The sequence below is a fragment of the Dromiciops gliroides genome, chromosome 4 (genome assembly GCF_019393635.1).
Source record: "Dromiciops gliroides isolate mDroGli1 chromosome 4, mDroGli1.pri, whole genome shotgun sequence".
Lineage (NCBI taxonomy): Eukaryota > Metazoa > Chordata > Mammalia > Microbiotheria > Microbiotheriidae > Dromiciops > Dromiciops gliroides.
In genome coordinates, this window is record NC_057864.1 from 351,164,290 (window position 1) to 351,191,750 (window position 27,461).

Consider the following 27,461-nt stretch of genomic DNA (forward strand, 5'->3'; position numbering starts at 1 on the left):
CAATCCTCCAGCCAGCCATCAAACTAATATTCCTAAAACACATGTCTTAAACATAACATCCTCCCATTTGAAAAATTCCAGTAGTTCCCTATCACCTCTAGGATAAAATATAAAATCCTGGTTTTAGCTTTTAAAGCCTTTCATAACTTGATCCATCCTTACCATTCAAGTTTTCTTACACTGTCCCCTCTACATACTATTAGATCCAGTGACCCTGGGCTTCCTTTGTTTCCATCTCCTGACTTCAAGTGTTTTCACTTGCTGTCCCCCATGCCTAAAATGTTCTTCCCCCTCATCTCCACCCTCCTGGCTTCTTGAATTTTTTTCAAGTCAGTCAGTCAATAAATATTTATTAAAAGTCTACTACATGGGGGCAGCTAGGTGGTGCAGTGGATAGAGCACTGGCCCTGGAGTCAGGAGTACCTGAGTTCAAATCCGACCTCAGACACTTAACACTTACTAGCTGTGTGACCCTGGGCAAATCACTTAACCCCAATTGCCTCACCAAAAAAAAAAAAAAAAAAAGATGTATTTAAAAGTCTACTACATACCAGGCACTTCCTAAGCCCCAGAAATAAAGGGAAAAAATAAAATAAAAAAACAAACCAGATCCTGCCCTCGAGGAGTTCATAATCTAATGTGGATGGGGGAGACAAGCAAACAAATACATACAATCTATATACAGTAGAAATAGGAAATAACAGAAGGAAAGCACTAGAATTAAGACGGGTTGGGAAAGAGTTTGAGAAGGGATGAAAAGTTTTGGAAGAGCCACAAGAAGCCTTTCCTAGTCCTCCTTAATCTTTAATGCCTTTCCCTATTGATTATATAATTTATTCTGTGTATATTGTTTGTAGTTTCTTCCATGTTGTCTCTCCCACTAGACTGTGAACTTGAAGTATTTGAGAGTAGAAAATATTTGTCTTTGCTTTTGTTTGTATCCCCAGTGACTAGTTTTAACTTCAAAACTTTTCACTTTTGTAGTTGATAACAATATCAAACAACAAATATTTAATGAGTCCCTACTATGTGTGTGTAAAGTAAGGAGCTATGCCTTATTAGGGGTACAAAGAATCATATAACTCCCCAATCTCAAGGTTATTTACTCAAAGTCAGTCAACAATAGACATTCAATAATATTTTGCTTTTTTTTTTTTTTTTGCGGGGCAATGGGGGTTAAGTGACTTGCCCAGGGTCACACAGCTAGTAAGTGTTAAGTGTCTGAGGCTGGATTTGAACTCAGGTACTCCTGAATCCAGGGCCAGCGCTCTAACCACTGCGCCATCTAGCTGCCCCCGACATTCAATAATATTTAAGAAGCACCCACTATGTGTAAGCACTTTGCTAAATACTGAAAACTGTAAATTCTAATAACTATCCAAAATAAACATGTACTTGATGGTTTGAAGCATTTAAAAAAAAAAAAAGAAAGAAAATGGAGTCAGGGAACCACAGAGATGTAAATAATTAAAGTCACTGATATAACAACCCTGTACTGACAATATTAAGACAACTGAATTCTTATATAACTACCTGTGTGACCCTAGGCAAGTCCTCATTTGTGAAACTAGAAGTCACTAAGGTCTCTTATAGTTTTTAAATCACATGATCCTACTATTGTGGTATAAGAAAAAATGGGCAAATGGATTTCAGAAAAACCTGGAAAGACTTAAATGAACTGCTGCAGAGTGAAGTGAGAACATTGTAAACAATAATTGCAACACTGTGTAATCAACTATGACAGACTTAGTTCTTCTCAGCAATACTTATTCTCAGCAATACTTACAAAATACTTACAAATACTTACAGGATGATAATAGGGAAAGGAATAGAACACTACTGCACTGTAATTACCAATGAATTTATATTCAGAATTCAGAAAGCATGGATAGATATGAGCTAATACAGACTAGAGAGTAAGTAGAAAGAATTTTTTTAAAAGGAATCTGAAAGCTGAATTATAATGACCAAGATACATCCTGAAGACAACAGGACAGATATGTTGGTTAATATTAATGAATTTCTTTTTTATCTTTGTTACAAGAGAAGGGGAAAATTTACAGAAATGAAGCATGTTAAAAACAAAATTAAAAATTGTACACAATTTGGTTCAGTTTTTAGGTATGTAAAAGAGGTATATAAATTCAAATGCATTCATAAAACATTTCCACATTCCTCAAATTCATTCTCCATTCCTCAAATTAAAGTGACCCTCTAAAACAAATTTTAATATGTTTTAACATTAATTTTGCCAAGTATAAGGTATGAAAAACATTTATGTAATTGTAATCAGAATAATAAAGACATGTCTGCCATGTTAAATAGTCTATGTTCATATTTTAATCTTAATGTCTCACATACTTCTTACTTTTGCTATACAGAAGGATTCTTGAGGTCCATGAACTTTTAATAGTTTAATAGCTGTATTTCAATAGAATTGGTTTCCTTTGTAATCCTATGTATTTTATTTTATGCATTTAAAAGTGTTCATAGGCTTCACCAGAATGCTAAAAGATGTCCATGACACAGAAAAATGTTAAGAACCTCTAGACTTGAGTCAGTTCAAGTTCACAGTACAAAAAAATCACAACACTGTATGATCTTCCTGTACCTTTATGTTCACAATATACTAATAAAGGAGACACCGACTCACCATTTATTGCCTTGTTTCAACAGATTCACATACCTTCCATTATTCAAGCCAAGAAGTTGCTGAATTCCAATTACTAATGGATAAAAGTTAGTTCCAGAATAGTAAGGACTCTGACACCCACCACCCCCACCCCCTAACCCCGACCATGAAAGAACATATACAATTATCCCTGCTTAGGCTAAATTGAGTTATACTTTATTGTTACCATAGTACTTTTGGGCCCCCCCCTAATTTAGAACCATAGCAGAGAAGCTTATTCTATGATGTAATTGCACTAGTTATCACCTCTGTAATTGTGATATCACTATCCTACTTAGATGCATACTTCAACCAGATAGACATTTTTTAAAAAACACACCTGGTAGATGTAAAGTTTGGTGCTAGTAAATAAATCATAGTTCTTAGGACTCAAATCAATTTTTCTGTACTATATTATTTTGGCCTTGTTGGAACTGATGTTTTCCACTTCAGAAAGGTTTTAATATTTGAGTAAACTGGTCATTAAAGAGATTAACTAACCATAGTTAGTTATGCAACTAAAGTCATAAGTTTAATATAATTTATTCAGAAAGTACCTGTGTAGCAGAAGGGGCACTGAAATGAAAGGAGTTTAGTCTGAATTCTGACTCTAACATTTATACTACCTTTGTGACCTGAAATAGATGACTCCTAGGGTCCCTTCCAACTCTAAATCTATGATCCTTTCATATCCATCTCTTTGCTAGGTAATTTTAAAGTAGAGAATCACTTGAGAGAACTCAAATACAATGAAACTATTTCTCATTTGTTTTAACTACAGAAAACAACATGCACTGTTCTCAGGCTAGTACAGTGTTATTCTGCAAAACTGCTGAAAAGCTGATGGTGAGGGCAAAAAGACCAAAATAAAATCTTTTAGAAACAGTTAAAAGTTCGAAATTTTCCATACCATTCTAGACACTATTCACATTTGTTTTTCATTTCTATTTCCTTTAACTGAAACTAGCTTCCTTTGATTTCAGAATACTGGCTCTATCTTTTGTTCTCCCTTAATCCTACTTATGATTATAAAAACATGTAGAGATCAAACTTTAAGATAATTCACATCTAGAATGAACTGATTCCTTTTTTGAAAGATGACATGTTTGCTTTTATAACTTTAAAGTAAAATGTAAAGACTACCAAGTAGTTTTGGTAATAAAAAGGAGTTTAAACTCTTACTTAATAGGAATAGGTACTGAATCTATGGCTCTGTGGCCCTGGGGTTTGATTAGTATAGGTAAGCAGAGAGAGAGAGGAAACTCCCTTTACCAAGACAGGTCTGCTCCTTCTCTGACAGTCTTGCTGAGTTGCCTGACATGCTAGAAAGCTAACTGACCTGCCCAAGGCCTCACAGCCAACATATGTCTGTGGTAAAAAGTTTTTTAACAGTCGGTTAGCGAATATAGAAAGATGCCAGTTTTTGAAGAACCACCCTTTCGGGGAGGAGACCAACGGCCATGCATGGGCTACACACGCCAGCCCAGCTGGTAAGCACTCCACTTCCGGGGTGTGAGCTTAAAAGGCAAGGAGAGGGGGTGGCTAGGTGGCGCAGTGGATAAAGCACCGGCCCTGGATTCAGGATTATCTGAGTTCAAATCCGGCCTCAGACACTTGACACTTACTAGCTGTGTGACCCTGGGCAAGTCACTTAACCTCCATTGCCCCACAAAAAAAAAAAAAAAAGGCAAGGAGAGAATGGAAGTGCGATCTCTTTCCTGCTCTCCTGGTCCAAGGACTGGCGCGACACAGACAGACACTGACTGGAGTTGGACGCGGCCCGGCTCGCCGTTAGCAGCACATGCCTAATGCAGCTCTCCTCCCCAAAGGTGGCCTTGGGCTTTTGGTGAGTTTTATACGGAATATAGACTAAGCTTAGACTTAAGACTATTTGTTTTGTATTTCTACTTTCCTATCCCTCTAATCAACATCACCTGGTAACCACCATACAATAAAAGCTCTAACTAGAGACCAGAAGCTTCTTCCATTTACTAGTCTGGGAGATAAATTAAGGGAAAGGTTAAAGAGGGGAAATTAATGCTCTAGTATCCAATTTTAAATCTCACATGTCAGTGCCCAGACTCTTCCCAAGGTCGTACTGGCTACAAGGCTGACATTTACCAGGCAGCACACAATAAATGAATATTAAAGAACAGAACTAATGCATATACAATTAATCATTCCTTGAAAGCACAAGGATCATCAGGGGCAGCTAGGTGACACAGTGGATAAAGTAATGGCCCTGGATTCAGGAGGACCTGAGTTGATATCTAGCCTCAGACACTTGACACTTACTAACTGTGCAACCCTGGGTAAGTCACTTAACCCTCATTGCCCCACCCAAAAAAAAGAAAGAAAGCACAAGGACAAAGACTGTATGAGTTACTTGCTGACTTCAACAAAGACAATCTATAGGGGCAGCTAGGTGGCGCAATGGATAGAGCACCGGCCCTGGATTCAGGAGGACCTGAGTTCAAATCTGGCCTCAGACACTTAACACTTACTAGCTGTGTGACCCTTGGCAAGTCACTTAACCCCAATTGCCTCACCAAAAAAACAAAAAATAAATAAATAAATAAAATAATTTTTTTTAAAAAGACAATCTATTGAAAATGCCAGGTATTCCACACTATGGAGTCTCCTCCAGCTTCCAAAATGTTAGTAATGTATGGCAGAAAGGGTCAACCAGGACTAAGAACTGCATAGTTCTTAGACGATCTACCAAATGCCAATACTAACGTTCTCTTTTTGTCCAATGACCAATAAGCTGAAATAACTGGATCACATTTGCTGACATCCTTCCTCGAAGTAAAGCCAGAAGATAAAGAAGTTTCGATTAAGTAGAATATTTCACAGATTCTCCCATGAGGAGAATAAAGTAATTTCATAATGTATCCAAAGGTACCCCCCCAAAAAAACTGAAGCCAAATTATATACATCATGAATATCATCAAATAAAAAAATAATCAGAAGATGAGGACATGTTAGGCACAAATGTTTCAAAAAAGATGGCTACAGAATGTAGCAGTCATTCAGAATCAGTGGTCTCTGTACAATTAGATCAAAGGTCAAAGTAAATACCAAATGAAAAGAAAGCTGAAAGGTTGCACACAAATGCTATAGCTCAAACTAGACCTGTTTAAACAAAACTATCAACTCAAAAAAATGGCAAAAGGACAAAAGTAGAGACATTCACTATCTCCTTTTCTTTAGAATGTTTAACACAACAAGGAGTCTGAAAAAGCTATCTTAGCTAGCAAAATATATGATCTTCTTGACAACCAGAGAACATGGCAGCCAAGGAAAACACTAATTTAAAGTAAAACCTAATTTATAAAATGCTATCAAGGACAAGACTACTAGTAATATTATTCCACAAAATGCTGAAAAGTAGCTGGGATGGAAATGAGCCTTCCAAGAACATGTAATGAAATACAAGGAAGGGGTAGCTAGGTGGATTCAGGAGGACCTGAGTTCAAATCTGGCCTCAGACACTTGACACTTACTAGCAGTGTGACCCTGGGCAAGTCACTTAACCCTCATTGCCCCACAAAAAAAGAGGGAAAAAAAAGAAACACAAGGAAGCCAGATCAGAGGTTCACCGGGAGATTATTTGTACATCAAACTAGAAGGACCAAAGATAAAGAGATTTGCCAGTATTTTGATGCTACTCTATTCTCAACAAATTTTGATTATGGAACCACTTCATTGAGTCATTACTGTCAAAGTATAGAATATACTATGTGAAGAAACAGCAAAAGAAATTAATAAAATAGAAACACTGCTGAACCTAACAAAATACATATAGAATATAACATTTGCATGCAATAAGCTAAACACTGGAAACACTAAAACAAAAAAGTCAGACAGTCACCTGCCCTCAAGTAGCTTAAATTCTATTCATGCTAGAGGTTACATAATTTTCAAGGCACTTAGTAATCCATTTCCAATACCCCAGAGGGAAAAATTCCAATCGAAAGAAAAAAATAACGGGCACCACTTTTACCAAAAAAATAAAATGGAACATTAGCCACCACCTAGACATATGACTACTTTCTCATTTCTATAAAATTGCTATTTGAAAGTTACATGCAATCATCAAGCATGTCCTTAATGAAACCATATGAAAGGACAAGCTCTTGAAGATGATACTATACAACTAAGAGGACTCTAAATGATACCTCATTGTTTACTGATTTTGTAAAAAAAAAAAAAATTCACTTATTTATACAAAAATGCAGTTTTGGAAGTTCTCAGACAAAATGCCTTCCTTCCCACACTTAAATCAGTCAATAAATGTTTGTTAAGTACCTACACTGAGCCAGGCACTGTGCTATGCCCTGGGAATACAAAGGGACAGAAAACAGTCCCTGCCCTTAAGGAGCTCACAATGTAATGAGGACAGACATTAAGCAAACAAATTCATACAAACAAGCTATACACAGGATAAATAGGAAATAAGTAACAGAGTAAAGGCACTAAAATTCAGAGGGTTTAGGAAAAGCTTCCTGTAGAAGATGGGATTTTAGCTGGGACTTAAAGATGAGGAAGCAGATATGAGGAAGACTATTCCATGTATGGAGTACAACCTGTGTGACAACTGTAGTTAGAAGGTAGGATCTAGATGAGGATCTAACAAAGGGGACAAAAAGCTCACATAATGTAAAATTATAGACGATAATGATAAATGATCCAATAAGTATTAGCACCAACTGAACTGGAAAATAAAGAGACAAAGAAAAAAATATTCATCGAAGGTGTTCATCAGTATCTTGAAAGACAACCTAAACTGTGTCCAAACAAAATTTGAGGCTGATAAACAATGAGGTTATCTAAATGTTCCTATTCATAGATGACATTGTATAAATTACAGCATTTTACTACATACTAACAAAACCTCATCAGTGAAATCCACAGTACTGTATGAAAGACAGGCCTTAAAAACCAAGTGGATTAAAAATACTTATTTCCCAGACCTGGAAAGGGAGCTGGTCACATTAGTCCATTACTACAGCTAATTTAAAGAGGGCAAATCAAAGGTGAACTAGACTAATAACTGAGTAGGCTAAGGATATTCACAAGGAGTGAATCTAAGAAAATAAACTATGCTTACAATGATGGCAAAATGGTCACTGCCACAAAAGATCATTTCTTTAACACCAATACTTTCCAGGTGATATATTATAGTCATCAATCACAGAGCATGATCAAAATTACAAGTAAACTAAAGAACAAATGGAAAGACACAGGGCAGGCATAAGTATTGACTTACCATGTGCAAAGAGAGAGCCAATGTGACTGTGAAGAGAGCTGGCTCTCTTCAGGACTTTGGACAAGACTGCAAGTTGCAGAAAAACTGTCAAATTGCAATGATAGAGAGAATTTTCTTACTTGAGAGTTTACTATACTAATGAAATCACCAAGAGTCCCTGTCCCTGCCCCTCTATGCACAAGGCAAAATAGGCTGCAGAATGTTGCTAGCAATATCTCATTAATTAAAAAGATCTGATCAATAATATGTATATTTAGAAAGTAGAGAGTAGATCAGGCCCACAGAAAGAATAAGACAAGATACAGGCAGCCTAAACAATATACGTAACAAGACAATGTTTAACATAAGGGTAGACCTCGAGTACACTTAGCGGATCATCTATGGAGATTTATACATAGAAATAAAAAGCTGGGATGTAGGCAAAAAAAAGAATTAGATATGGTATCAAAAGAAGTAGGTTCCAACTTCAACTACAATACTGTCTAGCTGTGACACCTCAGGCAAGTCCTTACCTTCTTGGGGTCTCAGTTTCCTTATCTATAAATAAAGGGTTCAGACAACATCAGCAGTCTTCAAAAGTTGGACTTCAGATGCCTGGGGTTCCATGAGGCTCCTTCAGTTGTTCCACAAGATCAAAACTATTTTATAATAAAACTAAGACAGTAATTGCCTATTTAAATGTTCCTCCCTTTTCCAACCATATACACATATCTGTATGAGGCTGGATTTTCTTCATATACTTCAACCAAAACAACATCTCAATATATTGAATACAGAACATAAAAGAATTAAGCCAGACATTAAGGGCAATTCCAAAAAATATGTAAAACAATGCCATTCCTCATTTTTTGTTGTTTTGGAAATTATTTTTCATTTAAAAAATTAACTTATGTTAACATGAGATGAGTTTGTTGCTGCTTTTAAATGAATGAATATTTAAATGTATCAATTTTAATTTCTAATGTAAATATTGATAGATATAACTCAAACAAAAGCTCTGGCTTCATCAATTTTTAAGAATATAAAGGTGTGCAGAGGTGGAAAGCACATTTGTTGTACACTGCATATATTTTATGACTTTTCACTGTACTGATCAATTATGGCAATTTTTTCCTCTTTTGGGGGCGTTATTTGTTACATGGCATGGTTATCTGGGAGGGGAGGAGGAGAGCTACTGAAGGAACCGATGGCAATATAAGAAACCAAAGCACATCAATAAAAATGTGTATTTAAAATAAGAGTTTGAAGGTGCCCTAAGACCAAAAAGTTTGGGAACTGTTTGGACTAGATGATCTCTAAATTCCTTTTCAGTTCTAAATCTTCTAATTCTATGATAAGAATTACACAGGGTAAGAAGTGGAAAGATTGCGATATCTACCTGTATAATGAATAATTAAATCATGGCCCTAAAAAAATATCAAAGCACCATACCATCCCAGGACAAATATCAATCTAGAAAATATATCTAAAAATCTGACACAACAGCAACCTTCACATCAATATGAAGTGCTTCATTTCAGCAATTTTTTTAACCAGTGGCTGGGGGGAGGGGGAAGGAGGGGGCCAGAGGGAGACTGGTAAAGCACCTAAACCTTAATATAAATCTAATATTACAAAAGGAGTTTGGATAACTTTTTAAATGGTACCCGGGGGGCAGCTAGGTGGTGCAGTGGATAAAGCACCAGCCCTGGATTAAGGAGTTCCTGAGTTCAAATCCGACCTCAGACACTTGACACTTACTAGCTGTATGACCCTGGGCAAGTCACTTAACCCCCATTGCCCCGCAAAAAAAATTTTTTTAAATAAATAAATAAATAAAATGGTACCCGAAGCAATTTCAGGCAGCAATCTAGAACTACCCACCAGAGTGGCCTTATTTTTTCATTTTCATCTTCCCCAATCCCTTTCTTTCATTCTTTCTTACTTTCATAGTTATTACTTAGCCTGGCTGGTGCCATTCAAAACTAAATACACTACTAACTGATATGCTGCAATAAAACCATATTTGGAAGACAGTTTTAAAGTCTGTCTTTAAAACATTTTTAAAACAGACCTTTGCTCCAAATTGTCAGTACTAAAAATGTCCTACATGGATCAATACTGAGACCATATATTGACCTTCACCAGCTGTTCCTGTTTTTTAAACCATGTTTTATTCTTAAAACCCAAAAAAAAAATGCTTTAAAGGAAGAATTTAAAGATTTTCCTCTTAATAGAAGACTGAATAAAAAATGAAAAAAATATACAGTCACATTATTACTTACTCAGAACTTTTTTTTACATTATCTTATAATGCACTCTAGATTTTACAATAGCTGAGATATGTTTTCCCAACAACTTTAAGGAAGAGTTCTAACTTGCAGGCATATCAATTTAAACCCTGAAGCAATACAATATATACTTTTACCAAAGTTAAAACATTTTACTTCAAGCCATCATTAGTTGCCTCATTTCTAAAATGTGGGAAGTAAAATACTTGGACAACCCACTTTTGTCCTGAGGAAAATGTTTTAAGTCCCAAAAGTCATAATGTAATTTTAGGACAACCTATATATATATATGAGTAACTGCTATTCATTCATTATTGTCTCTCTCTGCCATGACAAGAGCAGGTCTAACCCGATGGCATTTTAAGATATCATCACTAAAATGAGTCAACTCCTTTCTTCTCCCACATCTCAAAATGCTTCTAACCCTCCTACCCCCTTAGCCTAGCAGTTCCCTGGTAGAAAAAGTTTAAATGGACACAGTACCTCTTTGAAACTATGCACATACAACAGCATTACAAAACCTCTTTTTTCCCCAAGTGATTAGGTTATAAAAAGCATACCAGATGGCATCAGACTCTACAAGTGAAATTGCAATTAATAACTACCATTAGTATTTGCAGGTTAACAGTCTTCTGTAATACCAGGGTATACATATATTTCAAAAGATTGTAATTGTTAAAAAACAAAAACAAAAACCTGCAGAAATCTCAACTACAGTCTACACTACAGCAAAACATCAACTTATGTAAAACAATTATTTCATCCACATATTGTTTGTCTGCAAAACCAACAAAACTTCTGGCTGTTTCAGACTATTATTTGAAAATGAATGTCCAAACATTAAAGGTCTATACTGTTTTCAAAACTCTTCTATTAGTATAAATAGTAACATTTGTGTAAAAAAAAAAACACTACACCCTGAATTTCTGATCTAACTTATCTGAAATTCTGACTTACCTGACATTCTGGATTTTAACTCTGGCATTTTACAAAGTGAGACATATTATTTCAGATTTTGTTTTGTAAATATAAGACTCTTAAAAATTTGCTGCAAATGCTTGCCTGCAGTGGGCAAGACAATAAATCCATTCTATACAGCAGCTCAGGACCAAAGTCATCTTTTGACTAAATTCAGAAGACAAGAGACTTTTTGGATGGCTAATTCCAACTTGGCTTCTACTAAAATTCATTCAGTGTCACAAGTGACAGAAACAGAAAGGAAATGGTAAACCCGTACCTATGCAGTCACCTAACAGTTCCTGCAGCAAGCAAAGAGTAAGGTACAAATGACTTGGCTCCCTCATTAGCCATCCCGGAGTGATGCAGAGAGAAGCCAACATCCTGGTTCAAAGTCAGTAGCTTTTTAAGGCCCCAGTGCCCCCCTTCCAAATCCCTTAGGCTTGAGGAGAAGGGGGGTGGGGGTGTCCTCAGATTGACTTCCGTATCACTACAAACGATGGCACCGAGGACTGCCTCGCCCGCCCCAGAAACAAGCCCTCGAATAGCGGATTTTTCTCGCTGCCTCCTGACATAAGGAGGCTCTAATTACTGCCCGGGCCCGTTCTCCGCCACCAGGGGAGAAGCGAAGAGAACTCGCCTCCCAAAGGCGCAGGGGATACGTTACTTCCTCTTGCTGGGGGCGGCTGGAGAAGCCTGGGGGCTCTTTCTGCCGCTCCCCCCCCCAAAAAAAGGAACCCACCCACAAAGAGTCATACCGTTAACTGCATTTCCCGCCCCCCTCCGCACTGCAGCAGCCCCAGGGCGAAGCCCTTCCCCCCGCTTCCAAGCGGGGGGCTCGGGGCACCCCAACTCCTCTCCCTTCCGCAATTCCTGTTTGGGAGAGGATCGTTTTTTAAATCTACTCCACAACCCAGAATAGGGAGAGGAGGAGCAACAAAGGCAGCGCCCGCACCAGGAGGAGGCCCCGCCAAGTCGGGAGTCAGGGAGTTGGGGGGTCGGGAAATTTGGGGGGAGCAGGCGGCAGTGAGGCTGAGGAGGGGGCGCTGGCTCCGGGGGCCGGGGGAGGGCAGAGCGCATCCAGGGGCCCCGCCAGATGTCACTCGTGCAGCCTCTAGCCGACAAGAGGAGGAAGAGGAGGAAGGGGGGATGGAGAGAATTGGGGCGAAGCGTGAGAAAGAGCAGGCGGGGGCGCCCGGCCCGCCTGGGGCCGGGCAGGGCGGCCGCGCCGAGCGGCTCTCCCGCAGCCCTGGGCCTGGACGTTCCCGGCCGCTCGCTTCTTACCCGTGGGGTAGCTGCGGACTCCGCCGGGGCCGCCAGGCTCCAGGGAAAGGAATCGCCCCCACATGGCCGGCGGGCCAGGGACGGCGGGCCCTCGGTCCCTCGCTGGTCCTTCCGCGCCTGCTCTAGGAAGCGACGGAAACTTGTACAGGAAAAGAGTAGGAGCAGAAGCCGGAGCCGCGGCGGCGGCGGCAGGGGCGGCTAACGCTGGGCGGCTCGGCGGCTCGGCGGCTCAGCGTCTGGCTGGGAGCGGCAGCTGCGGGGCCGCAGCCTGGGTCGGGGTTGGGGGCAGGGGCGGGGCGCCGGCTGCCATGGCCCGCTTCGGGCGCCAGGGGATTCGGGGCCCGGCTTCCTGCAGCCAGACTCCGCAGCTCGGTCTGAAGTTGGCTGCTGCTGCGGCTGCGGCGGCGGCGGCGGCGGCGGCTACGGCTGCTACGGCGGCGGCGGCGGCGGCGGCAGCCGCTTCTCCCCGCCTCCTCCTCCTCCGGCCTCCGCCCCTCGGAGGCCGGCAGGGGCGGGGCGCGGTGAGGCGGGGCTGGCGGCCCTTACATAATCCGCCGGGCGTAGGGTGGGCCGGGATGAGGCAGATCGAGGGGCTGTGGCCGGTGGTCCGAGAGGGCAGGAGACGGTGGCTGCTACGACAGCCGAGAAACCCAAGGTCCCGCGGCCCCCACCTACCGGCCGAGCCCCTGATGGGGGCGTCTCCGGCTCGAGCATCACCCTCGCTCCGCACCGCCAGCCCAGCCCTCCTTCGGGGGCTGCCCGGGTGCCTGCCCTCTTCCCCTCGGCAGTGTGTGCCACGTGACCATTGGGAAGCCCTCCCCACCCTGTTCCATGCCCTGTGAGCATCCTAGGGTCCCCACCCGGCCCCCTGCACCCCAAAGGCCAGCTGGCTCCGAACCTCCCGACTACTGCCTGAAGTTGTTGGAGAACCATTTCCTGCTCGGATTCATTATATTGTGTGACTTTGGACTTAGTGAGGAAAAACCTGGGTTCGAATCCCAAGGCTAACATTTACCAGTTTTGTTCCCCCTCCCCTCCCTCAGCAAATGACTACCTTGATTTCCTCTTCTGTAAAGGGCGAGGGGTGATGATAATAAAACCTAACTTACCGGACTGATGAAAGAATCAACGGATAACCAGGTAGACTGTAAGCTGTTTGAGGGTAGGGACTATCTTTTCCCTTTCTTGGTATCCCCATCGATTATCACAATGTTTGGCACTAAGTAGGAATTTAATAAATTAAATTATCGGCTTCATTTGCTAAACAGTGATTTGCCTTCAAAGATCTTACTTTCAGTCAAATGAGATATTTGTTTAGTATTTTGTGACCTTAAGTGGGATTACTTGGGTGGGAGGAAGAGTACTTAACTAGCTGTGTGGCCCTGTGCAAGTCATTCAACACTGTTTGCCTCAGTTTCCTCATCTACAAAATGAACTGGAGAAGGAAATAGCAAACTACTCCATTATCTTTGCCATGAAAACCCTAAATGGGGTTTCTGAAATGACTGAAGGGCGGCTTAGATCTCTTATTTTAGGCGTGTGGGGAATTCTTGAAAGCCCTTCAACTAGTTTTTACCTTTCCTTAACTTCTTAATGCCTAGAGCAACTCTGACTACAGAGGACAGAACGGTTATGTACACATAGTTGCAGGGAGTTTCCCTCACTGAAGAAATCACAACTGAAGCTTGGCCTCAAAGAAGTAATAAGAAAATGTACATCTCCGAAGAGGTAAAAGAGTATGAAAGTGGAATATTCTATTTCAGCTGATGTGCTGGTTAGGGGCTATATTCTCAAATTAAGGTTATGCAAAACAAAAGATATATACTTTTTAAAATCACAAGTCTTAATAAAAAATGTAAAAGGCACAGGAAACCAGACCAAAAGAAAACCAGTCCTGGCATTCTTGGAGCTTTCCTTGGAGGGACCAGAGGGCAGTCTGTTTACAACATTTACACAGATAAAGAAATAGATGATAATTGTTAAATTGTTAACTTACCTAAAGAAGAGAACAACTTATTAATGATTTTGGTAATGAACCTAATCAAAGTTCAGTGGTAAGCTGTAGTGATAAGAAACCTTCTTTCTATTCTTTTGCAAAATCTTTGTGATTAACAGGAAAAAGTAGGTAGAAGGGCCAAATTGCATAGAGAGAAAGTCAAATCAACCCCAGTTTCCTGCCCATCCCCTGGAAAACAGTTTTCTATTCTGCCTGAGAAATTTCAATTTCCTCCCATTCCCCTACATATAGCAATTAGGGAAGCACAAATAGTCCCAAACGAAAAAGCAAGGGTCTATGGGGAAGAATAAAAGGTGTCAGGAATAGTTATGCCTCCTTTTTAAAAATTTTAATATAATGTATACTAGGATAATTATTTCTTAGATAATTTTCATGGCAACTTTATATTAATGTACATCTATTAGGGCCATTAGTAGACATTTTAATTGCTCTAACAATATTTAAATGCTTTTAAAAAGAATTGTACTGAGAGTACTTCTTTCAATTCATATTAGCCTTATGAACCTTGTTATTACATCAGCTCCTGAGACAAACCAGCTTTAAGTATTATCTCTGCAACGTCTGTCCTTTAACAGTTAACTAGCAGGGCAAATCATTTTAACCACTATAAACCTCCATTTCCTCATTTTATGGATGATAATACAGATGATATATAAACTACCCATCTAGTGGATTTACAAGCAGAAAACTCAAGCTGGACAAAGACTAGGTCAAGAGTGAGAAAGAGCATACCTCTGCACATTCACTTCCAGCAATCAAAGCCATCAAAGTACAGGTCCTTTTGACAAGCATTCAAAGACCTCTACATGCTGGAACTAACCAATTCAAATGGCACTCCTCTATGTTGTCATCTTTCCTGATTCTCCTATTGGCAATAACCTTTCCTCTTGGACCTCACACAGCATTTTGTTTTGCAGCTTTCTGATGAATTTATTTAATATTGTTTATTGTAGCTATCTGTGTGTCTTATCCCTCTAAGTAGTCTGTAAATTCTCTGAGTTCAGGATTATCCCTTATCTAAACCTTGTGTATCTGACAGCACATAGCACAGTGGTCTGCACACAATACGTGCTAATTTTTTGTTGAATGTCTTGAATTAAGGTTGGAACTCAGAGGAAGAAATCTTTGGAGGCTAGATATAAAAGGGTATATCTTATCCAGAGAACAGCACAACAAAGACAGTGGTCAGTGTGTCTGGGGTGTCAAAGATGACAAAACTTGCAGGTCTGAAGTCTAGGAGGAATAATTGGGGGTAAGGGTGAGCCACAAAAGAGGTACCTGCCACAGGCCTGGACTCTCATACCCAAAGCTGTAGTTAAAGATTCTAAAAAAGTATGTGGAATCGAGGAATGGGATAAATCCAACTTGCATGTGCTTGGAAGGAAAATGACCATTCTTGTTCAGGACCAATTCTAGCCAAAGGAGGATCAGGATGTTCTAGCTAGGAATTTGGGGAACAGATAGCTTACAAAGTTTGGGGCAACCTAGGAAGGTTTCTTTTATGCGTATTTCTAAGCCCTTAGTGATCCTTGGTATTAACTCCTGTGAATACAAACTAAGATGTGATTTCAATAATGCAGTCAATATAGATTCATAGTTTAATAATATAGCACTGATTTTTCTTGGACTTCGAAGGACTATGTTTGTTGTTGTTGTTATCACTACCACAGTAATAAAACAAAACTCAGCAAAACTGCTCTGGCAATTTAAGTAGCTCACTTGCAATGAAAGAAGGTTGAAGTAAATTAACATTTTCATATATGACGAATCAAATATACCTGTTTTCACAGATAACAGATACTCAAGAGATGGGGGGGGGGGCAGGGACAAATCTAACTGCTTTTGCTTCTTAATTTGAAAAGAAAAGGTAGGGACAGCTAGGTGGTTCAGTGGATAAAACATTGGCCCTGGATTCAGGAGGACCTGATAATTCTTCATTATATTTTATGGATAGATAGATATAGCTACACATAGTCATCAAGTATACATACAAATATGTATAAATGTACATACATATATACATATGTTTATAGCAGCTAATTGGTACAGTGGATAGAGTGCCTGGCCTGGAGTCAGGAAGACTCACCTTCCTGAGTTCAAATCTGACCTCAGATATTTACTAGCTGTGGGACCCTGGGCAAGTCATTAATACTGTTTGCTTCAGTTTCCACATCTGGAAAAGGAAATGTTAAACCACTCCAGCACCTTTGCCAAGAAAACCCCAGATGGGGTCACAAACAGTTAGACATGACTGAACAACAAGAATACATACACACACACGTATGCCCTACTGAGAAAATCCAAACAGGCAAAATAAGGATTATTTCTATCAAAAAAGACTTCTATTAAATATTATAATAACAACAAAACTATTATAAAGCAATATATTTTATAAATAGATCATTGTAAATATGATAAACATGATAAATAATAGTAACTATTACATAAAGCAACATTCTTCCATTCTTCTGGGCACCTTTTCTACATATACAGGCTGCAAATCCTATGTAAAATGGTCTCAAAGGGTTGCTGTGGTCAAAAAAACCATCTTCCTGGGGCCAAGTGGGTAAACAAGCCTTTCCAAATTTAGCTAGATTAGTCCCTAGTCAAGACAGACATAGACTCCATTGTTGGTCCCATACTCAAAGCCTTTCCATGGTAGAACCTGCCAGAACTTGTGTTCCATTAGCATAGCCTTTGAGAGCCCAGGGCTCCCTCCATGCCACAGTGAAGCATCAGATTAAGGCTTTAGTATATGTCTATATAGGAAAATAATGCTAAATTATAGACTCCCTAGATATAATAAAAATCATCCCTAAATTGAATGGTTTAAGTTGCTTTGAATTTACTTTACAAGAGATGTAAATTTACTGGCCACAATAACAAAAATAAGATCTCTATAAATGCTATTTTATGTTTTTTTTTTTTTTAATTTTTGCAGGGCAATGAGGGTTAAGTGACTTGCCCAGGGTCACACAGCTAGTTAAGTGTCAAGTGTCTGAGGCTGGATTTGAACTCGGGTACTCCTGAATCCAAGGCCAGTGCTTTATCCACTGCGCCACCTAGCTGCCCCCTATAAATGCTATTTTAAATGGAATATAAAATCTAATTACAGTTTGTAAGTGTTGTTCACTCATTTCATTTGTGTCTCATTTTTCATGAATCCATTTAGGGCTTTCTTGGCAAAGATATTGGAGTTGTCTGCCATTTCCTTTTCCAGTTTTTGTTTGTTTTGTTTTGCAGGGCAAACAGTTAAATGACTTGCCCAGGGTCACATGGCTAGTAAGCGTCTGAGGCCAAATTTGAGCGCAGGTCTTCCCGACTCCAGTCTGGCACTCTATGCACTTCACCACCTAGCTACCCTGCAATTGTAAGTAATAAGTAGTTAATGAGATTTTCCTGTTTACAAATGTTCTCAGACAATTCAAGATAAATCTATTAAAATGGCTTTAAATTTGTTTTTTTTGTTTACTATCACTTCTATTTTACAGTTAATTAAACTAATAGAAACAGGTTTATTCAAGGTCATAACAAAAAACTGATGGAAAAGGCAATCTTTGTAATTAAAGTATTGAACTAGGAACCTAGTCTTGGCTCTACCATTTTACTGTATATTTGGACAGGTCACCTCTCAGTACATCATTTCATCATCTACAAAATACAAGAGGTTGAAATGGATAATCTCTAAAGTTCCCTACCAGCTTAAAATACTAGTATTCTAAATGTAATTTAGAATAGCAAAATTATTGTTAATAATAATAATTACACTGTGTGGTTCCCTCCTCTGATTGGTTTCTCAAAGAACCATCTGAAAAAAAGTGCCCAGGTCATCTGTGTGTTTAGTCTTCTCTCCACTTCCACTCCTGACTCTCTGGATTTTCCCCACCAAGCCACAGCAGCCTCTCACCCTGGAAATTCAAGCACTGAATCCTCTTCACCCAGAAAGTTCACATGCACTAGGCCTTCTAACATAAAATGTATACTCCACCCCTGAGGATCCTTCCTCTGATTGGTTGATTCCTCTCAGAATTTCCATTTTCAGGAAAATGCTCAGGCCATCCATAGCTTCATTTCTCTCCAGGCTCTACTCTTGATACCATGGACTTTCTCTAGCATGTTTACCTTGTGACTGGGTACCATTACCACCCCGCTTCCCTTTTCATCTCCTTTTTATGCTTTATCCCCCTTAGCCTGGAGGCTCCTTGAAGGCAGAGACTATTTATATATGTATCCCTAGCTCATAGCACAGTGCATGACACATAGCTAAAGCTTTAAAAATGCTTACTGATTTAATTTATCATAATTAGAATTCGTTTTTATTGTCTTTTAAAGCTTTCATTGCTCTGGACAAGCCACTTAAGTTTATAATTCCAGTTTTATTTTCTGTATTATGAAAGTTAAACCTGCCTCTTTGAGAGCCTCTTTGTTACATTAACTTTTTAAAGAGAGAATTACTTCTGTGTATTATTGAATTTCTAGCAGGAATTTACAAACCATATCAGTTGGGGAATAGCTAAAAACAAAACAAAACAAAACAAAAACTGGTATCTGAATGTTACCAGCATTCTCAAGCACTTTCTTCTGCCTGCCTTCAAATAGAAATGGTCTCATCATCACCATCATTGTCATCATAGCATTTAAATAACACTTTAAGAGTTGCAATGCACTTAACAAATATTATTTCATCTTATCTTTACAACAACCTTGAAAGGTAGGTACTGTTATTTTTTCCCATTATATAAGTGAGGAAACTAAGGCAGGCATGGGTAGAGTGACTTGCCCAAGGTCACAAAGCTGGATAGGAGTCTGAAGCCATCTGAATCTGAAGGATGGCCTTGGCAGATCATCTGCCATTTTGGCACTAATTGGGGGCACCCCGCTAAAACAAGGGCTTGACTCATTTGCTGATCCTATAGTTTGAGAGAAAATGGACCCCTACTTGTTCCTATTTGTCAAGATTAGGACTCTCCCAACTGGTAGTAGACAGCACAAATAGAAGAGTGGTAGCAAGCAAGGACACTTTAGTCCTGAAGATTACAGGGCTAGGAAGTGGGTTCAAAGGGAACTGGCCTGACACACTCATAAGGAACAAGGCTGAATTGATTAGAGCACAGTTCACTATTCCAGATTGGGAGTGGGAGGAAAGGTAACAACTCTTTATGAGGCTATGGAGGAGATGGGGGAAAAACAAGGAATGGAAATGTCTGGGGCTTTTCTAAAATAGGGGTCAGAGAGAGGCAGTCACTAACCATGACAGCAGGTCCCCAAGATGGAAGGTTCCTCCAGGGCATGGTCATGAACCCAACTTGGTCCTGTGATGTTTAAAATCTAATGTGTGTCCTTACCTGTCTCCCCACCCCCCCAACACCCCCTCCCCACCCCCGTTTGGAGGAGTGGGTGGGAACTAGCTAAGATTTACTGATAAATTCAGCAACATTTTAGGCTTTAAAGTATATTAGAGGTTAGCAAAGAGAGAGAGAGAGAAAGCTGCCTTCACCTAGCTATCCAAGAGGGAACATGTGAAGTTCCAAAAGTTAGGAAACCTGTCTACTCTCCTCTTCCTTCTACTACCATGAGCTTGCTCTTGAACCAAAGAGGCCAAGCCAGGGAACCAGCCTCACCTTCCTATTTCCTGTCTCCCTCCCTGGAAGGTGAGGTCCTTCAAGCTGATTGGTTGAGGGTAGTCTCCTGTTGATGTTGTAGTCTACAGCCTCTGAGAAAACAACACCCCACTCAGGGCCAGCCAGGTGTGGTCTCAATTTAATCAACCTTAAGTAGGGACTCAGTCTCTCAGTCTCGCCAATACAATCAATTCCAAATAAATCTTTAGGTAGGGCATCTGCCAAATCCCATTATTTTCTCACAGTCCATATATTCCTTAATCCAAATGACCACTGAGCTAGGTCCCTTCTTCTGGTAAGATTTGCCAAAACCAAACATCCTGTGAACAAATTGTTCACTTCCTCATTTAGAACATTTCTAAGTACTGCAACCAACAGTAACTACTTTTTCCCAGCCAAAAATAGGTAATAAAGATAGGAACTGGCTCTGATTTCCCTGGTATTCCTCCCAGCTAAGGAAACCCCTTCTACCTATGCAGGTCAGCACCTTCTCTACAATTTATAATCTTAGAGAACTTCCTAGAGTATGGAGAGGTGAAGTATTTGCTTGAGGGTGGAAAGGGGGTATTACACTGTCAATATGTGTCAGAGACAGAGCCTGAACCCAGAAAGTTTTACTGGCCCTGAGATCAGCTTTCTATCCTACATTATACTACCTCCAATTAGGTAATAGTTGAGTGTGTATATGTATATGTACAGTAATGTATTTAAGTCTTCATATATGTATATACATATACATAATACATACATGCATATATGTATAATTACTGTCAAAATTCATGGATGTAAGCTATCAGAATCCAGCCTTATTACTGCATCCTAAAGTACAGGCCATGGTGTCACATTTCCAAAATAAGTTTTGATTAAGAGCCAAGACAAATAAAAGTGTGGAACTATGTAACTACAAACAATTGTTCTTTCTATCAGTGATTGTGCCATGGGCTTTAAGAGAGTAAATCCTTGAAGCTGACTGACACAGGGAAGATATTCTAGTGACTTCTGTCCAAAATTCTGCCAGAAAGTAAAGGGTTTGATTTCCTAGGTCCTTAGTGCTGAGCCCCATGAAGTCATCCCAGGAGGTATAGGTAGACTGTGACAAGAAAATCCTGATCATATTTAGTCTTGTATCATCTATTTAAACTGGCATTTCTGAGTTGTTGTAGTCAATAGAGAATAAACATAATGCATCCAGTGGACCCAAAACTTAGAGAAGGCTTGGGAATTCTGTGTGTGTATGTATGTATGTATGTATGTGTGCTAGACAAACTTATAAACTCACCCATAAAGTATTTATAACCTACCAACAATGCAGAACCTTCTTCCATCTGATGAACATCTCAATCAGAAGACCTTCCTAATTTCCCTATTACAAATGCCCCCCTAGCCCAGTCTCTTAAAAGTACAAGGCTGTTTTAAATTACAGTTCACACTGTCTTGCTGCTGTTGCCCATTAAAGATGGGCAGCTTTTCTGTAACAAAGTGGGAGAAGACTGCCCAGAAGTGACTGCTACAGCTGTCTGTACTTGAGGAATGGCCAATATGACATTAATAGTTCACTCTTGCTATGACACCAATGCACTTGTAAGTCTACCCTTTCAAAGTGAAAGGAGTAGTTTCCATGATTCCCATGGAACTGTAATTCAAGCACAATACTCATAGGTCTGAAGTCAATCAATGAGAATTTATTAAGTTTCTTGGGAATACAAGAGGCAAAAAAAAAAACTGTCCCTGCCCTCAAAGGGCTCATATTCTTTTGGGGGGGCTCACATTCTAATGGGGGTGACAGTATGCAAAAAATTATGCATACACTATGAAGACAAGGTAAATTGGAGGTAATCTTAGAGGGAAGGCGCCAAGTAAGCCTTCTTGTAGAAGGTGGGATTTTAGATGAGATTTGTAGGCAACCAAGAAGCCAGTCTCAAACCTCTTTTTAGGGATACGTGATCTAGGCTACACCTGAATTTCCATGTTATCAAAACCTCATCCTTTCAGTAAGATGACCCCTGCTCCAGGGTACGTACTAAGCACAATCTAGGGTAAACAACATGCACAGGGTGTGGAGACACAGGAATATCACAATTTCTCTTGAGCAGCCTTCCAGCAGGTCAGCAAAGCAAAAGGAAAGAATTCACAGAGTAAACAATTGACTGCAGCTACATCCTTAACCAATTCTGCAACAGGATTGCAGCAAGTCTTAAATGCAGGAGCAATTGCAACTGTTCTCCCTTCTTAAATATCCCAGCTAGCTATCACTTTTGCAAGCCAAAGTGGAGATGTAATTACTTCTGATGCACTTCATCTGCTCTGTTAACTGCCATAGCTCTGGTGGATTTTGTCACCTTGCTAGAGTTTACTCCTTAGAAGTCAGAAACTTCTGGAAACTTTAGAATTAACTGAAGACAATAAGATATTATTTCATTACATACTGATTCTCTGTACAAATTACAGAAAATTCAAATTCTACTACTATTACCTTATTCCTAAGATGCCAAGAAAATTAAGTTCATTGAATCTCATTTAACATTATTAAGTTTCCTATGAAAAGAATTTCAGTATATCAGATGATAGAAGAATATGAAGATGTCTGGTGCAGGGGTTTAACTACCATCGAAGCAGCTTGCAAAATGCTTAGGACCTCATGAAAGGAAAACAGTCCCTTCTGTGATATTTTGCTTGAGGTTGTGGGATTTAAACATATGCCACTGCTGTGTCCAGTCAGAATAGTATACAGAAAAATCCAATCAATATTTTCTTACAGGGGTGGGGGGCGGGGAGGGCAGCTAGGTGGTGCAGTGGATAAAGCACCAGCCTTGGATTCAGGAGGACCTGAGTTCAAATCAGACCTCAGACACTTGATATTTACTAACTGTGTGACCCTGGGCAAGTCACTTAACCCTCATTGCCCCACCCCCAAAAACAAAAAAAAATTTCTTATACAAACTTAAAATATTCACAGAAGTCCTACTCTGATGTCTCATCGTGACATAGTTCTCAAAAGCAATATATTTCTATCAATAATTTACAGGTTGGGAGCAGCTAGGTGGCACAGTGGATAGAGCACCAACCCTGGAGTCAGGAGGACCTGAGTTCAAATCCGGATTCAGATGCTTGACACTTACTAGCTGTGTGACCCTGGGCAAGTCACTTAACCCCAATTGCCTTACAAAACATAATAATAATAATAATTTACAGGTTTACAGGAAGTGATACAGAGGGAAGATGGCAGACTCCTACATACATACACACACAGAGAGACACATTGACGAAAACTGCATGGTTAAAATAACAGCAACAATGTTATTATAATTTCAACAATGTTATCCACATGGTGTCCCCAAAGTCTTAGTACAGTTTTAGGTTTATTAAAGAAAATCCTTTCATTCTTTACTACATACAGGGTATCTCAAAAGTTTTAGTGCATTTTGAGCCCATCTTTCTTTAAAGAAAGAAAGGCTCAGGAAGACAAGGAACAGGAATATGAACATTCTGGAGGCAGGGTTAGCAATCAATAAATAGTGATAGTTTACAGACACAATTTCTTGGATCTGTGAACATTTTCATCTCGCTTGTTCACTTTCCTTATCTTTTTTCCTTATGCCCTTGGAAGGCGGCATGGGATAGTGGCTTAGGTTGGGGGAAAAGGGAACACCACTCAAATCCTGCCTCTGACACTTGACCCTTTTGAGCTTCAGGCAAGTCTCTAAAACCATAGGTTATAGGTGAGCTGCCAACTTTGTGAGTCACAAGCATTTGCTTCTATATATACTTCCATGGGAAGGAAGACAAAATGTATGCTTAAAAATGTATAGGTTTAAGAGAGACTTAGTTCTTTTTTAAAAAATAGAATATTTGGCATATTATAAAATTCTATAAGATTATTTTTTGTTTGTTTTTGTTTTTTTGCAGGGCAATGAGGGTTAAGTGACTTGCCCAGAGTCACACAGCTAGTAAATGTCAATTGTCTGAGGTGGGATTTGAACTCAGGTCCTCCTGAATCCCAGGGGTGGTGCTTTATCCAGTGCACCAAGTAGCTGCCCCAAGATTATTTTTCTAAAAATAAAAATATAGCTGTGTGACCCTGGGCAAGTCACTTAACCCTCATTGCCCCGCAACACAAATAAGCAAATAAATGAATGAATGAACAAACAAATAAAATAAATAATTGAACAACAAACAAATGGATGAATGAATGAATAAATGAATAAATAAATGAAATAAAAATAGCTCTTAATGAAATATATCTAAATGGCTCATAATGACATAGATTCAGATATACATACACTCTAAACATTACAAGCAAGTACAGTATAAATATGCTACAACCTTGTAAGGCAGAAGTTTACTTACTGGGCACTGTGGCTACATCATTAGAACCCAAGCTCCAGCAAGCCCTCCCATGCTAGCCAGAATGAACTGTGTCTTTGTCGTTTGAGAACTGGACTAGTTAAAGTTCAGAGAGTTCATAAATGGAAATTTGGTTACCATGTAATATGTACTTTTGGCATGAAAGTTTAGTGACCGGCATCCATAGTAGCTTCATGAAATTGCTCATCTTTTGAAGTACTGAAATACAGCATGTCCCAAATGTCTTAGTGCAGTCAAGCTTTAATAACTTCAGAAGTATAAATGTTACAAATTTACAAAAAAAATTTTTTTAAGTTAATTATTTTAAAATGTTAAATATTGATAGGGTTTTCTTATTAAAATGTCATATAACCTCTGTCTTGTGCTATATATCACTAGTCAATTTTTGAACTTGGTAAAAACTTTCATCTGCTTCCGCTCAGTGACCAAAAGGATCCTATGTGTGATACTTGCATTAACACCATCCAAAGAGGCAAACATGAAACTTTTGATGAAATCCCACAACAAAGAGTCTAATGGAGATAGACCAGGTGACCAAAGTGACCAAGCAAGAGCCTTCCTCTACAGATTCCCCCATCCTGAAAAAGTGTTATCCAGAAACTATGCATCATAGCAAAGTGCCCAGATCTGTTAAAATTAAAAATTTATCATTAAAAATTCACAAATCTGGGGCAGCTAGGTGGCACAGTAGATAGAGCACCGGCCCTGGAGTCAGGAGTACCTGAGTTCAAATCCAGCCTCAGACCCTTAACACCTGCTAGCCGTGTGACCCTGGGCAAGTCACTTAACCCCAATTGCCTCACTTAAAAAAAAATTCACAAATCTAAAGAAATGTATAATAAATTTAAATAATTGTACTTTCAAATGACATTTTTGTTAGTGTATAGCACTCATACTTCTGAAGTTATTAGAGTTATTAAATCTTAAACCTGCACTATGATATATTGCATTTTGCTGGAGCTAGATCCTTCCACCTCCTCTCCGATTGTTCAGTTTTCAGTATGAGCATTTATAGTTCAGAATTTGCAAATGCTACATATCAGAGCTTGGTGTATTGTTCTGTTGATTATCTGGGCTTAAGAAAGTGAGAGAGAAACTATGAACCATGAAGATTAAACTTATGAGTGTGTCATGCATTTTTTTTTTCCTGGAAAACAACTCCTACTTGGCTGTAGTGTTTAGAGCATATGGATATCTTAATTCATGTCATTATGAGCCATTCAGTTGTATCTCATTAAGAGCTGCTTTTATTTAAAAAAAAAATCTGACTAATCTTATAGCACTGACAATAAGCCATGTGTTCTATGATATTAAAAAAATCAATTCCCCTTAAACCTAAACATTTTAAAATATAAATTTCATTTTCCTTTTCATAGAAGAATATACAAGAGCAAATGGTTATTAAAACATTTACCAATAGACCCCCTTCTTTTGGAAAACCCAGTATAAAACACTACCAATCTGATCCTTTATCTCCATAAGACAATGTTATAGTCATTTTTATAATAAGAAGAGTGTGGCTTTTCCCCCTAGTTTTTCTTCTTGTGATGTGAGAAAAACCTCACCTGGAAAGCCCCATATTTTCATAAGGTATAAAGCTATTATTTCATCATTCCAGTAAATCTAATGTTTTCCAGGAATTGGCAAAGCTTGCATACTGATGTTTTTTAAAAAGCTGAGAAATGGGGCAGCTAGGTGGCACAGTGGATAGAGCACCGGCCCTGGAGTCAGGAGTACCTGAGTTCAAATCCGGCCTCAGACACTTAACACTTACTAGCTGTGTGACCCTGGGCAAGTCATTTAACCCCAATTGCCTCACTTAAAAAAAAAAAAGCTGAGAAATAAGGCACAGGACATTGTCTTATCAAGTCATGTGTATGGAAAACATCCCTACCCAATGGACTCCTAGCCAATAGCCAACAAATCTATCATATCATCAATGTGGATATTCATTCCAACAATATAGATCACAACCAACCTAATCCTATCCATCTTGTTAGACTTATTCACATCCTCCCATAAGTTCACCATAGAGAGGCTACCCAATGTGCCAGGGACCTTCTTAAAGTTTATGGTCTACTTTATGTTAAGAATATTTAAAGTAAGCTGTGTAAAATACTCTGAAACCTCACTTTAGCATTCTATTAGCCTATTTCTTAGATGAAACCAACCTGTAGCATAATGACATCATCATCATTTATATAGCACTTACTATGTGGAAGGCCTTGTACTAAATATTTTACAAATATATCAACTGACATAATATAATAATAAAATAAATAACATATTATGTCATATTATGAATAATAATATGATCATGATATACAAAAGTAACTATAATACAATATAATATGATATAATATAATATAATACAATAATGTATCTACCTACATTTTAACAACTATAATTCAATGATACATAATGATAAAAATGTTGATTGAGTTAAGTTGAATGAGATCCTTTTGATAATGGATGACTAAACTTCTTTGGATGGGGATCAAGATAGCTATTTCTTATATTGAATTTTGTGTCATAGTGAAGGGGAGCAAAAGACACCATGATAAATAGCTGACCTTGAGTCAGAAGGATGTGGGTTCAAGTCAAATACTGGCTGTGTGACCCTAGGCAAGTTGCTTAACCTCATATTATCCTGTCTCCCACAGTCCCTCAGGCACCTATCTAAGACCAAGAGTTGCAGATGTACTTTGATAGAGGGAATGACCTCATCAGGAGCTCACAATATCAGTGCCATCACAGATCCAACCCAAAAAAAAATAAAAAACAAACAATTAAAGAGAGTCATAAAAAGATTACTCCAGAGTAACTTCATCTGCTAACATTAAATATATGCAATCATGTCATAACCATGTCATCTTGAGATGACCTTTATCAACTTTTTTTCCTGTCTCAATGCTTTTTTCCTTAATAGCATTTTATTTTTTACAATTACATATAAAGATAGTTTTCAACATTCATTTTTGTAAGATTTTGAGTTCCAAATTTT

The 27,461-nt window shown here is 39.0% G+C and overlaps 1 protein-coding gene across 2 annotated transcripts in view; it reads right to left on the minus strand.

The window, feature by feature from the left end:
- Nucleotides 1-27,461, minus strand: part of CEP85L (centrosomal protein 85 like) — a 250,546-nt gene that overhangs the window by 165,608 nt on the left and 57,477 nt on the right. Inside the window, exon 1 of one of the 2 annotated variants that reach the window (XM_043963688.1) lies at nt 12,455-12,771. The exons of the other annotated variant lie outside the window; for it this stretch is intronic. Within the exon in view, the coding sequence (XP_043819623.1) occupies nt 12,455-12,518 (64 nt within the window). The 5' untranslated portion in view covers nt 12,519-12,771. Of the gene's footprint in view, nt 1-12,454; nt 12,772-27,461 lie in introns of those variants that run through there. 2 annotated transcript variants of the gene reach the window in all.